This window comes from Anneissia japonica, unplaced genomic scaffold (assembly GCF_011630105.1).
Source record: "Anneissia japonica isolate Jap-2015-1 unplaced genomic scaffold, ASM1163010v1 scaffold288092_len240290_cov174, whole genome shotgun sequence".
In the NCBI taxonomy this organism is placed as follows: domain Eukaryota; kingdom Metazoa; phylum Echinodermata; class Crinoidea; order Comatulida; family Comatulidae; genus Anneissia; species Anneissia japonica.
In genome coordinates, this window is record NW_022688036.1 from 82,751 (window position 1) to 97,980 (window position 15,230).

Here is a 15,230-nt window from a genome sequence, read left to right on the forward strand (position 1 = left end):
TGATAGCACTCAATACATTAACAAAAACCACGCGAGTTTGCATTTAATTAGGTTAAATGATTACATTTGTCTATGAATATGCATTAAAAAATGATGTTTAGATGTGGTTTGGTGGGATGTATTTTTATTTCAATGCCCCTAAAGATTATAACTAGTACATTTTTTTGGAATGGGGGCGTGCACTCTTGGCGCACCCTTTGAAAATAATTAAATAGGCAGCAATTAAATTATAAATTAAAATTTTATAAAGTTGCAGATCCACAAAACACATATCTCTGTTTTGAACAATGACATTCCTATAAACTAATGGCTTTGTTCTCACACAGCAGCTAACGGTTAGCAGGATCCGGATCCTGCTAACCGTTAGCTGCGTATATACGGGAAAATCCTGATCCGGATACCAAGAATATGATGATCGAATCACTGGCCAATAAGAAACTAAAAATTGTAAACACCTACGTGTGATTGGTTGATGATAGAAAGGCGTTCAACTTGCTAACTGATAGCGCTTGCTAACTGTTAGCAGTATCCGGATACTTCTAACGGTTAGCGCTAACCGATCGGGCATTCTCACATAGGTGCTAACGATTAACGCTAACAGTTAGCTCCCGATCCGGTTACTAGGGCTCTCGTGAGAACCAGGCTTCTATTACGTAGAAAATACCCCTACCATAGTTGACGTATTTTTTGCCAAAAAAATATTAATTGGCCCATGAAAATAATGCTACTTTGGTTGCTAATTCTTAATATTGTTTAAAGTACAAATATGGGCCATAAAAACCAAGAAAAACTCTACACATTGGTCCCTACGAAGGATTTTGTTCAGGGACCTTGAACAAGGCACTAGTTGGCTCCTTGGTTTGCACCCCTATGTCGGCAAATTCCTGGAGCCACTACTGAACCCACTGCAGAACAAACACAGTGAGCATGACACCAACTACCCATATTACGAAGAATGCATGATATATACCCATACTACCTTGTGAGGGTACTAACCATATTTTTCTTAAATGCACCACTGGCAAGTATTAATTTATTATGTAGTCTTATGTCAGGCCGAATCCTTTTCCATTTTCTAATGCTATTGTAATGCGATTCCTCAACTTTTCTTTGCTTGAATACGATGGAAGTAGTAAACGATTAAAGCAAGTCATAGCAGTTGGAAGACGGTCACTATCTGGTCCGTGTCTTTGAATGACTATTGGCAGACTGGATAAACCTTTCACTGGTACCTGGACAAGAGAAAGGCAAATATAGATGTTTTAACAGTTCGTTTTATTTAAAAAAAAATATAAAATGCAAGTATAGAAAGAAGTTTAGACATTGGTCCCGAATACAATATGACTTTAATACGTGCATGTTAAAGAAGGGAAAATTACTAGGGTTTAGCAAACTATTGATTGTAGGGCCTACAAATTACAATGTAATGACGTCGCTACAGTGTCAACTGCGTATGCGAAAACGTTGAGTTGTCATTGTCGCTACATTTCTAGGACACAGTTTGGCCCAAATCTACATTGTGCAGAGAATGCATGATGGTCATGCATGAGTGATTCCATTCTAGATTTAGGTCATCGTGCAAATCAAATCAAAAAGCTCCTTATTGCCTGGTGTACTGCTCAATCACCACCAGAAAGAGCCTACTGGAAATAAGTCTTCAGACATGTGTTATCATTGGTGTTCACACAGAATAATATTTTGTTTATTTAAACCATATTTAAAGAGGGCAGTGACTAATCATTCAAGGGTGGCTGAGCTGCTTTCAATATTATTTAAAAATAGAGATGAAAATGAAAATTATAATTAAATTTCGGTCTGAGAGTGCCATTTTCATTTTATTTATTCAATTATTTTCCAATTCGACACAAAGACGAAAATGGCAAGTGGAAATTAGAGCGAGACACCATTGGTGGTCAACTCTAATCTCCAAGTCAAATGATGAAATCTAAAAATTTGGATATGGAGTGTCTGAAGAAGGCTTATTTCCAGTGGGGTCCTTCTGGAGGTGATTGGGGCGGGGCGGTATACCAGAGACAATCTCTCACTCTTTTCCGAAGAGTACACAGCGTTCTTTTACATGCACATGGGAACAGCTTAAATGTCTCATCCAAAAGACGGTCCGCAATTGTAACTTGCATTTCGATGCAAATACAAGCAGAGCAGCATTGAGAATTGAACTGAGGACCAAAGGATCTCCATGGTTCAGTGCACCCACAGTGGCTACCACCAGTTTAGCCGACTGAGCTAACTGCTCTCAAAAATACATACATGAAAATACATTCATGAAAATATATAAGTCTAACATCGTTATTAGCATTATTATTAAACAATTTTTTTTTTATTAAGAATACATATAATATGTATTGATTGACTATGATTTGATAAATATGTTTTAATGAATTGATGATATATTCATGAATAAAAGTGGTGACCTACTCTGTCACTTCCTGTAATAAAATTTAAGAGTTTCTTTTTCTGATTCTGATTCAAGCTGTGCACAACACTCCAGAATGCTTTTATCGTTCGATGATATCTGCAATGTGGAGAGAAACAAGAATATATTACACTATTCATAATGATGTAAATAGAAATAAGGAAACAAACAAAACGGATCCAGGACTTTTCTTTAAAGAAGGCTCAAAATGTATATTTTTTAATTTTTAATTTAATTTTTGATTTAATGTCATCTAATCTAAAGGGATAGTCTGTGCATTTATGGTACATTCACTAGAGTCAAATTATTATTTGGAGAGGACAGGCAATTGCATCTGGTTTTTATTGAAATAGACATTCCGAGTCATGGATGAAGTCGGGTAATAAAGTTCTTGTGTAATACTTATCCAAAAATGTTTTCAAGCAATATGGCACAATAATATGACCAAATACCTAATGTATGCAAAAATTCATTAACTTTCAACGAATTTGATGACATCAGTGTCATAGACGTACGGACAAACAAACATACACAGGCCATTGCAAGCTTCCTATTGATTTACAGCATACTTTTGGATAGTATACCTTGTGAATCCATCTTCATAAGTGGTACAGGCTTCAAGAGCTTTGAAATCCAGCTCGGGATTACCACAGACCAGTAGCTCCGTCTCCTCAGCTTGGAAAAGTTTCAAGGCTGGGCCACCACAGACTAAATGAAAGCCACGGGAAAAAGCCTGCGCAAAAAAAAAGAGGATAGAGAGAAGGAAAGTTAATCGAAGTAAATCGAAATAAATATTGGCCATGTATGTGTTATACAATTCTTTGATACTGACTCTCATGAAAAAGTGGAAAGAGAAATGACAATGTCTACTTTCATTAAAATAGGCCCTACACCTAGAAAAATAGCATGCTATATATCTATACCTATTATTAATACAGCAGAATTAGACAAAGATAATGGTAATACAGGTCTCCCTCCAATTAAAGACCACTCTTGGGACTTGGGTTTCCATAGTCTTTAGCAGCTTTGGTCTCTAATGGAATAATGAAGATAAAAGATGTTTGTTAATTTGTGACTACAGAAAAAGTGGTAATTAATAGGAGGTGGTCCTTAATTGGAGGGGTCTTTAATTGGAGGTAGACCTGCATAAACAATGATACATACAGTATTACACATCTGGTATATGTATCATAAGATCGCCTACTTATCAGATGGTTTTTAACTGTGTACATGACAGGCGCCCCCAGGCAATTGATATGATTTGTGCAACTGTTTCATTACGAGTATGAAAATCAACAGAGAGTAAAGCCGGCCACACAATATGCGCAATGCGACGACTCGCACAAAAAGGATCGTTTCTAAAGACGATCTGTTCTGTTCACGTCTACAGCTCACAGTTGGATATGTCATACGACGCAGTGATTGGCCAGCTTTAAACGACTACAGTTTATGATTTATACCTCAAATTGCTTAGCAACACTGTCCGTAAGGATGTACTTGACATAACAGTCGACATAATTTTGCCGGTTCTGAAAAAAAAAGTTATAAATAATATAAATTGAAATATGTTTGATGCAAAATAATTATTCATCATAAAAATGTGTTCTTGTGTTGATTAATTCACTGTTTGATATTATCATGAAATGTCAGTGTTTAATTTTCGGAATTTTTTTAAAAATTCTTTTTTCATTAAATCACAATCGTGAGAATAATTCTACATGTAATGTAGTTAGATTTATATAGCACTTTATACCTAATCTTGGTTTCCATACAATGGCTAAACAGTCGCTACAGCGATCGCCATACAGCACAGCTGCCCCAATGCAATCATGGAGGCACTCTGATTCGTCAGCAAAAAAATCGGTAAAGTTGAACCAGGTTCAACCTTCCCGGTTTTTTGGCAACAAATCATAACTATTGACCAAGAATCAGCCAATGTTAGATGTTGAAATCATCAACTATTCTTGGAGAGGAGATGAACGATTTTACGAACATGCAATATTGGCAATGTGACGATAATTAACAAGATGGCCTATTTTGATCAAAATTTACTCTCTACAGTCTCAAAACACTTGCGGTTTGGTCTAGCTCGTACAGTTGCTTCTCACCAAGGGTCTCTTCTCTTTGTGCCTGAGCTACCTGGTTAACTGGTACCAGCTACTCTGGTCCAAAACAAGGGCTGTATCCACCAGTACACCGGGGTAAACGACAGATGTACTGGGTTTTTTAAAGTGCACATGATTCAAATTGTGTACACTGGGCCTACTGTTTATATTCATTATCTGAGAAGATTTGTTGCACCACCAGAACCATAAGGGAGCATGTCATTTGCACCAGTGCCGATATTCTGGACGTACAATGTGGCATACCTACAGGTACCTTAACCATTCAGCAATTCAAGTTTACCAACCACCCACCAACCCTTAAAATGTCTACCACCTATCCTTAGTTTTTTACAGCTAACAACCTGCTCACCTTGTTTGTAACGAACACCTGAGAACCATTTGGGATTAGGTCAACGGTGAAGACTTCACTGAAACAGTTGAGTGATATCTGTGAAAGTATAAAATTGAGTATAAATTATACACTAGATACTACAACTATTATCATTATTATTATTATTATTATTATTATTATTTTTGATATTATTGTTACCAATAACTGACCAGTCACAGTTGTCAGACCACTGAATGAAGTTGTGTTACGTTAAGAGCGTCAGTCATGATAAAAAAAAACATCAAGTATCAGTCAACTTGCACAGTATTTATTGGCTTTTCCGCCAGGATAGTAGGGCCCTAACGAAGCATTAGCCTGGGGCCTTAAACCCCTTTGTTACACGACTGCGAATATTATTATCATCATTATTATTGTTACATTACCATTCCACAGTGGTGGATCCAAGAATTTGTAATAAAGGGGGCGGATAGAGGGTCTTGACCACCTTGGTTGAAGTAAGAAAATTTATGATTATAGCACTCTCAGAAGTGAATATAGTTTTCCTTCTTTCTCAACTTTTTCTCTAATTTTTAAACATTTAAGGGTTTGGGGAAAGGGGCTGACTGGCTGCTCCCTAGCCCCGAATCTGCTGCTGTCTCTGTTAATGTTACCATTAATGTTATGATTAATATGATTATCATTATGAGAATGCACAGTATGTTAACTTAGATTTTCTATACCTGGAATGTTTGACAAAATGTTTCCTCAACGTCGCCCTCATAGTCAAGTAAATCTTGCAAGCTTCTGGCTATCGTCGGCTGGACCTCTTTCAAATCATCTAGGCTTAGCTTCTCTCCATGTAGCTTCTTATAGATCAGGTTAGGGAAGTGAACATCTAGTATGATGCCATTGTAGATTGCTAGGCCTAGGATGGTTCCCACCAGTTCAAACTCATCATCAGACTCTAAGGATCCACCTAAAAAAAAAACAATAATATTAATAGTAATCAACAAGGAATGTTCATCTTGAGATTTTTACTTCTTTGAATACTCAATGCGTGCTAAAATACAAATAATTTGGGTACCATAGTCCTTAATATTTGAGAGCAGTACTTCAGCACATATTCAAATTATTTGTAATAACAATAAACAGTAATAAAAATATGAATGAAATAATCAGATAAAATACCAGCTTGATGAAAGCATATCTTATAATGTGAAGTGAAGCAGACTGTGAAAAAAACTGAAATTTCAAGTTGAATTATCATTAAAATATAAATGAAGCAGAGGCATATTCAATGAAATGAGGGGAAAGGGAAACTAGTCTGAGGCCCAACTGTCCCGATTCCCCACTAAATTTTCCAAAATTATTTTGAAAAAATGGAAAAATAAAAATTATATTGAAACTTATGTCCATTTCCAGTTATCTAGAGGAAATAATCATAAATTTAGACTAGTGACCTAAACCCTTCCCCCACAAACCGTGAAAGCCCCTCCCAAACCCCCCTCTATTTCAAATTTCTGGATCCACCACTGTGAAGAAACAACAGTTTACAAACAAAACAACGATTTACAAACTCACCATTGATCCATAAAAGTCTTGTTTCTTCAGCTTCCAGAAACATGCCATAGCTAGGCTCAAAGATGGATCCAGTTAACAGCTGGAAGAACTCTTTCTGTAACCCTCCCATATCCAGTCCCTAATACATCAACAAACAAACCCTAGATTATATTTGACAACCACTCATAAACTTTCTGCGAGTCAATCAAACTTAACCACTGATAATCAGAACTATGAGAATAATCAGAACTTGTCACACTGCTTGTGTCCTTGGAAAAGACACTTTATCTTTACTTATAAAAAAAAGAAGATGGGGAGAGGGCGGATCGGTCTCTTAATTCCACCCCTCTAGGTGAAGAATGTTAAAATATTATTAGTTATGATGCATGATTACTAAATATATATATCATTTCAGTATCTGTTTTAAAGAGGCAGGTTGGCAGATCCTCTCTATTTGATCCAGCACCATTGTTCGGGACCTCCTTTTGGGTCCCCCGCGTGCATGTCATGTCCATGTACGGTGGTGCAGCACGTACGTACTATAATTTCAATTTCTACATTTGTCCGCCCCTGTAGGTGAGAGATTTGAAAACAAATTTGTTTTTAGTTTGACATGAAATTTTATCAGAGTTTACTTGTTTCTAAACAGGTCAACAACTATACGTACACAATGTTGGATCCGAGAACAAGCAGCCTGTCCAGACTATCAAATTTTATTTGACAAAGACATGTGACATGCCTAAATATGGTCATGATGACATCACATCATGACCATATATAGGCACATCATTACCATATATGAGCATACAACAGTTCTTTATACACAACTCACCTGTTCTCCACCTCCTATGTACTTAATCTTGAGTGGTTTCTTGAGGTCAGACTGCTTGATTCTGATTTGAGCCAACGTGTCAGGGATAAGGTGATCCCGACGGATATCCAGAACAAGGAAGGGGCAGATGGCGGATTTGACGCAGTCCGAGATCTTGTTGAAACGACTGCCTTCTCTAATATACTTCTGTGCTTGATTCACACGCTTTAACAAAATATTTTATTAAAATATTATACAGCATTAACTTATTAAATATCAATTAAATATTAGGTAGTAATACTGTTGCATATAAAGAACAGGCCTAGGCACATTGGCCTCCACCCCCTAGACTTTTTAGCAATAATTTAATAAAAGGGAGAAAAAAGGGAAAACAGTAAACAGTCTATTTACAGTTAAACAATATTGGCAAATATGATGCTTAAATGACTAGTAAATATAATACCAAGCATTTATAGCATCCCATTAACTGTTTTGAGAGAATGCTCATGATGTGTTAAATTATCAAGGCCCTTATACTCAACCAGACCCCTTCATTTAGATTTACCACTAACTCCAACTCCCAACTACAGAAGCAGATTGAAAAGTGAGGGGGGTGGTGTTCTGGCCGGCCCGGGACCCGCTAAACTTTTGAAATCTATAAAAATGGGAGAATAAAAATATTATAATCAAATTCAAAGTCTAAATGTACGATTTCTGGCCATCTAAAAGTGCCATAGACAAGCTTTCATATTTTGGCCCCAACCATTGTGGGGCTGAGGTAGTTTGGACCCTTTATTTGTACAATTGCCTTTCTGGGGGCCCTCCTATTTTAAATTCCTGGATCTGCCATTGAATTAACTATACTCACTGCTTGGTGTAGAATGGCTGATTGGTACTCCTGTCTCATCTGAAGGACGGCATCAAAATGTAGCACTTGCACTTTAGACTACAAATACAAACATAAATAATTAATAAACAAATAAATTATCATTATTTATTGACAACATATGTTCATTTTGATAATTTTGACATAAATTCAAGTTTGTAATGTTTTGAAATGGTTCTTCTTTAAGATATGAGCAACAAGTAATGCCAATTATCTATCATATACGAAATAACCTGCAAATGATTATGACCACTGTTTTGTTTAAAGTTACGATCACACAATACATTGAAATAACATCAGATTAGCACAGCATTGATTTTACATTGTCACAGATGCATGGACTCTTACTTGTTGAACATTATGAATATTATTACCCATACACACATGATTTAATACTTGTTGTCTCAAATCTAAACCTTAATAGTATTTGCATTCTAGATTTTACATTGGTTGAATATACATTGAAGCATACTAATCCTTTTCCCAGTTTAAAGAACAAATTAATGAAAATGTATACCATTATCAACATATAAAAAAATTAAATTAAAAAATATGGTAGACTCAGAAAGAGATGGATGAACTACATCAGACATAATGGAAGATTAGTGAACTTAGAAGCAGGTAACGGATCGCACCAGATGGAGGACCATAATGAGACGACCTCTACATCTCCACCCACCCCCCATGAGGGGATAAGCTGATGGGTTCAAATGCTTAAGTGTTTCAGCTGCAATCAGCGCAAAAGCAGGCAACCCTACCAGGTACTCATTTATTCTTCTGGGTGAAGAGAAAAAATACAGATAAATTGCCTTGCTCAAGGACACAAGCGAAATGCACACCGTGGGATTGAAAGCCCACCTAGAGGTTGAAAAACTGTTCCTGCGGCAAACCACTTCCATTCTCTTTTTGATGGCTCTAACTTTGTGCCAGTGAGAAGAATTTTTATCTAACATGCGTTATATAAAAATGTATTAATGTACAATTATAAATATTAAGTTAACTTCATGCAAACAATAACAAAAGTTTAACTTACAGCTGGATCAAAGAGGAAAGGAAAGTTTAGAAGAGATGTAAACTGATTAGCTGCTGCACTTGTTGGATTCCTTGTACTGTCTGCTTCTTGACTTAATCTCCATTTACTGTACTCAGTCTTGTAATCAAGCTTTCTAAAAGAATAAAATGTAAGAACTGTTAAATAATTGGTAATTAAAATGATTTTTAATTGAAATTGATTAAATTTAATAAAACAATTACTAGTTAATGTTACCCAAATTTTATTAATTAATGATGACATAATATTGTGTCTTCTTTGGCATGCACATAAACACATTTCTCCTGCCCCACACAGAAGCATATATGGGTACCTATTTAGAAGCATGTAGCTTGAGTCCACGGCTGGTAAAATTGCCTAAGCCTAACTGTAAGTCCTAAGTTTACCAAATAATAACACAATACAGATTATTTAGTGTCGAGAAAGTTTCAAATAAATGTTACTATGAGGGATCAGCATCACGGTTCAAATTTCCCCACAGCACCGATAGCAATTGCTGTAGAAAAGGCCTTCCACTGCTGTTGTAAATCCCAGGCTCAACAGCAAGTTTTTTGCTGTTGAGTCACCTGACCCAGCAATGGATGATACACTTACATTTATAGAATAGGCCTATTCTTATAACAATTTATGAAGCCTATTGCTGTAGAAGAAGAATAAATAGCTGTAGTAAAGTCACAGCCCACAGCAACTCATGGAGCATTTTGAGGAAATTGGAATCCTGCCCATGAATAAAAATTGTTATTTTAGTCCCTAGGTCTTTTTCTGATGATTCTTTAATGCAAAGAAGATTCAATTTCGTTTGACATGGTACCTTGAGAGATCATCAGAGTAGAATTGTTCACGAGCTGCTAGCGTCTTGCCGGAATGTGTGTTCGCATCGTACAGAATTTGAAGAACTTTGGCTGCATCAATTAAATTGCCTTCGGACCTGGAGATAAATTGATCAAATCAATAGCATCAATGATAAATTAAAATAAATTAAAACAATAAATTTAACTTGAAAGCATTGTAACCAGTTTGCCTTTTTATAGTATGAGATACTATTCTCACATACTGATGTGTTAACTAAGAAGTTTCACTGTACAATGTTCGGTAATGTATTTTATTATTAAATGTATAATTTAATTAATCAATCAGGCTACACCATGTTCTAAAGTATTTTTCCAGAATAAAAGGACATAAAAGTCCTATTATATTTATTATTAGTTAATATTTTCGGCCAAAAACAATAAGTACAGTTAACCTTATAAAATTACTAGCACATTGGCTAAAATAATTCTTAAAGCAAAATATGTTATGCTTAAATGATAATACTCCTGCTTTTGCAGCTATGACATTTGCAGTTGGATGCACGAATTTCATAAACATTAAATCAATGTAAAAGTCATCAAAACCAACTTAGGTTTAAGACAGTCTCATACATTGTCTTGTGATGTTTTAATAAAGTTTAGTATAAAATCATTTACGGAACACAGATTGATTATGAAAATAATGGAGATTCTCACAACAGATAATTATGATACTAACCCTTGTTGTGGGTGCAGTGTGGCTGAAAGATGGACATTAAACATCGCAATAAGCTTCTGAAATGTCTTCTTGTCATAACAGCTCAACACTCTTACAATAGCTCTCTTTGCTGACTTACACAGCGCCCCCAGTATTGCACACAGCTTGCGTAGGAGTTCATGACTCCCAACAAACAAAGGGCTTGCTAGAAGTATCTGAAACTACAAAAGAATATAATTTACAGCTTACAATTACAAGCAACATGAACAGCAATTTCAGTGTGTAATTAATCATAACCATAAAAATAAATTTGATTTGTATGCACTCATATCCATTAATATAAAGAAATACTTGAGGCTCATGAGAAAATAAACTGCAGCAAAAGAAAAATTTGAAAAGCTAAGCTAGGAAACATCCTACAAACTAACCAGAAGCAGAATAACCGGCATTACTTGTTAGTTAATGAATCACAGGAGAAATTAAACCCAATAATTACATTTAAAAAAAAAAAATAATAATAATAATGGGCTGAATCAGAGAGAAAGTCAAAGATAAAAGCAAGCAGTTAGCTCAGTCAGCTAAACTAGTGGTAGCCACTGTGTGTGTGCACTAAACCATGGAGATCTCTAGGTCCCTGGTTCAATTCTTATCACTGCTCTCCTTGTGTTTTAGTTGCATAAGGGCACTGTCTTTCGGATGAGAAGTTTAAGCCGTTGGTCCCGTGCATTGTAGCCCATGTGCACACTAAAGAACACAGTACACTCTTTGGCAAAGAGTAGAGCATTGTCTCCTGATGTACTGCCAATTCACCACTAGAGGAACCCTACTGGAAATTAACCCAGTATTCTTAAAACCAACTTCAGTTGTATTTCAAGCTGAAACTTCAGAAGTACGTCATTTCCTATTCTTAAAAAGAACTTTGACTAGCACTACGACTAAATCATGCGAACCTCGACTAAAATTATACCTCCTCAGGCCAATTTTATTTAGTCAGCCTAGGGTCAGGCTAAATCGCCGACTTGAAATACTTACCCCACTAAAAAAGTGTTTTTTGTAACTTACGATAAAGTTAAGTGAATAAAAACGATTGTATAAATAGGTCCGATGTATCTCCAGTGTGTTTTAAACAAAGGGACATTACGTTTAACTTCCAAAAGGCAAAATTAACATGTTTTGCTAGCCACATGTAACAGTTCCTGATTTGCACGAAATCCCCTCGCGTTGCGGTCACGTAGCTTCACCGTAACAACAACAAAGATGGCGCTGCCCTCGCTCGACCTCAACTATAATAGTTCTCCAAACAAAGCAAATTTTGAGTGACAGTTCAAATTCTCTATCGTTAGATGTTAACGGCTAATATAGATTATTATAGAATATTAGTTAGGCAAATAATGGTCTATTATGAATTATGAGGAAATATGTTTTTAAAAGACAGACTGCAGTTTAATATTTATCCGCGTTACCGGATCTCTAAAATTTAGTCCGCTATTAAAATTAGCTCTTTTCATTGGTTAGTTTGTAGCTGTTACTTGCCAGCCATCTTCAGCTGAACTACAACTAACACTTGATTTAGGCGTAGTTAGAACTTCGACTACGTTGTTTGTGAATACAAATTGAAGTTCTATTTCGAAATTTGACTAAAGTATGTTTTAAGAATACGGGCATAAGTCTTAGTGGGTTATACCTGGTTAATTTCTGAAGATTGAATGGAAGCAGGATGAATGGAAGACATCAGGATCTCAAGTGAATTATTCATTGTGGATTGGAAGACATCAGGTGGATACAAGTTCAAAAGAAGGTCATATGCCCTGTCAACTGCTTCCAGGTCAACTCCACTGCATATGTCATCTTCTTTGAGCTATAATTAAAAGAAAGGTAGTAATAATTAATGCCCTCCTCTAAATTTGAGAATCATATTAACATTTTCAGCAAAATACTGTATACATTCAGTTCAAGAGAATCTGCAAGCAACAAAACATCTGATAATGTGCTTGTGTTTAACTTCCTCACTAAGGGAACTTAAAGTCAGGCTCCGGAGGAAAAAATTTTTTTGATATGTTGTAGAACTGATTTTTCTAAGACAGAAAAAAGTTGTTTGACGAAAAACTGGGGAACGGTGAATGAGATACGGATTTTTTAATATTTAAAAACTGGGGGAATAAGGTGTAAAAATGGGCAGTTACGCCCCTTTTTCCCCCAGTTTTTAAATATTAAAAAATCTGTATCTCATTCACAGTTCCCCAGTTTTTAGTCAAACAACCTTTTTCTGTCTTAGAAAAATCAGTTCTACAACATATCAAAATTTTTTTTCCTCCGGAGCCTGACTTTAAAGTACTGGCATGTTCAGATTTTGAGTATTATTTTGTATTTTTAAAAAATATTCACTGTGTAAACACCAATTACATGATCAGCACAAATATATAACTGATTTTAAACATAAAAAAGCAAAACTTACTCAAATATCATTAAAAAGCATTAACCTTAAAAAATAAATGAACAAATACAACATCAAATATTCAACCAATTAAATTAACCATTTGTGTAGTATGCTCTTAATTTTAAATATATACAATTTGAAAAAAAAAAAAAAACAATTCAAAGTTTTAGTAACACATGTGTGAGGAAATTCTGGAAAAATCAACATCAACACAAGAGAAAAAAATTTACATTTAAAATTGATTTAGAACAAAGACAAAGTGATACAAAAATATTATCCTTTACTTACAAGAAAACTTGAATTAAGGGCATCTGATGATGTAAACACAGTTCTTATTGTGTTAATCAAAAAAGATGGATCTGAGCACTGCTTATAGTGGTCAACAGGAGCCTAAAAAAAAGATTCACATTTTAGATAATTTGATTATTTAAGTGCTATATGTCATGAATACTGATAGCGCCTCAGTGTATAAGGCTCTGTCCAAATCATTATCAGATTTTCTTTGACAAAAAACTGTTGTATGCCCAGCTTTAGTCATGATATGCCTATATATGGTCTTGATATGCCTATATATGGTCTTGATATGCTTATATATATGGTCTTGATATGCCTATATATGGTCTTGATATGCCTATATATGATCTTGATGACCATATTTATGCATGTCACATGCTTTTTTCAAATAAAATACTAGTCTGTATCCCAGCCAATCACATAATGCCTACATATGGTCTTGATATGCCTATATATGGTCTTGATATGCCTATATATGGTCTTGATATGCCTATATATGGTCTTGATATGCCTATATATGGTCTTGATATGCCTATATATGTTCTTGATATGCCTATATATGGTCTTGATATGCCTATATGTGGTCTTGATATGCCTATATATGGTCTTGATATGCCTATATATGGTCTTGATATGCCTATATATGGTCTTGATATGCCTATATATGGTCTTGATGACCATATTTATGCATGTCACATGCTTTTGTCAAATAAAATACTACAGTCTGTATCCCAGCCAATCACATAATGCTGATTTCAGAATGTTCTCACATTATGGTATAAGCATGGATGAATAAGAGCTCTCTGAAAAAGTACACTTGCTACATTGCTGCAATAAAGCTTCATATACAGTAATCAGAGCTAAATTTTAAAAAAAAAGAAGAAAAAACAGAAAAAAAAATCATGAACCAATCGAAAAATGAAGCAGAAAAACAACCAAACATTCTCTCCATTTTCTATTAACACATTTCTGCTTCTGATTGGTTCCACAATCATTGGATTTGACTTTGTGAATGAAAATTTAGGAGTGTCCATGTCTAATACATGTTTGTTTAGTAATAGGACACTACTAAATGCCCTCTGTTTGCCTGTCTTGACTAAATGCTCGGCTAAACATTTATCGCAGATCTATTTGGCAATGGAAAAAAGATTTACTTTACAAACTGGAGAAAATGCATGAATACATACATTGATAAATAAATTACCTTCAACATTTCCAAAGTCAAGTGTGTAAGTGAAAACTCAGACGGTGTCTCAAGCGACATCTCACGAGACAAGGATCGCTCAAAAGCCACTAGATCGTCTGTCTCCGTTAATGCTTCGTGGCTTGGTATTGGACTTGGAGTAAAAGGTAGAGTGTTTGAGAGAGAATGTGAGTTCACACTTGAGTGTGAATGTAAACTCAATCCTGAGTTTGACGAACTATTATGGCAACTACCAGCAGATAGTAGACTTCCACTGACAGACCTAAACAAATGTAAATTGTGGTATCAATGAATGAATTAAAAATAGGACATAGATGTAAATGTAAATGAAAATGTAAAAAGTTGTAGAATGAGTTGGTACACGCCTGTGTGCAATTCAGCCTAGTTAAAGGTCCAAACCACAGGTTATTCACTACATATGGAAGGACACTGGACAAAATAAATCAGGAGTATTAACAGACATTGTGAAATACAATATATATATCTGTCTCTTATACACATCTAGATGTGTATAAGAGACAGTTACACTCCCATAATTGGATTAGCAGATTCTCTAAAATTTGAGTTGCTAAACGTTAATGATAACATGGTGCATGTCGTAACATATTCCA

General features: G+C 35.3%; 1 protein-coding gene across 1 annotated transcript in view; it reads right to left on the minus strand.

Annotated features, from left to right (window-relative positions):
* Window positions 1–449: 449 nt before the first annotated feature.
* Window positions 450–15,230, minus strand: part of LOC117121175 (ubiquitin-protein ligase E3A-like) — a gene marked incomplete at its 5' end in the record, with an annotated part of 19,421 nt that continues 4,640 nt past the window's right edge. The window contains 15 exon segments of the mRNA XM_033266289.1: window positions 450–1,232; window positions 2,437–2,533; window positions 3,019–3,167; window positions 3,895–3,963; window positions 4,910–4,987; window positions 5,611–5,846; window positions 6,452–6,569; window positions 7,263–7,466; window positions 8,110–8,187; window positions 9,161–9,293; window positions 9,990–10,106; window positions 10,706–10,905; window positions 12,369–12,542; window positions 13,410–13,511; window positions 14,620–14,881. Coding sequence (XP_033122180.1) covers window positions 1,047–1,232; window positions 2,437–2,533; window positions 3,019–3,167; window positions 3,895–3,963; window positions 4,910–4,987; window positions 5,611–5,846; window positions 6,452–6,569; window positions 7,263–7,466; window positions 8,110–8,187; window positions 9,161–9,293; window positions 9,990–10,106; window positions 10,706–10,905; window positions 12,369–12,542; window positions 13,410–13,511; window positions 14,620–14,881 — 2,203 coding nt within the window. The 3' untranslated portion in view covers window positions 450–1,046.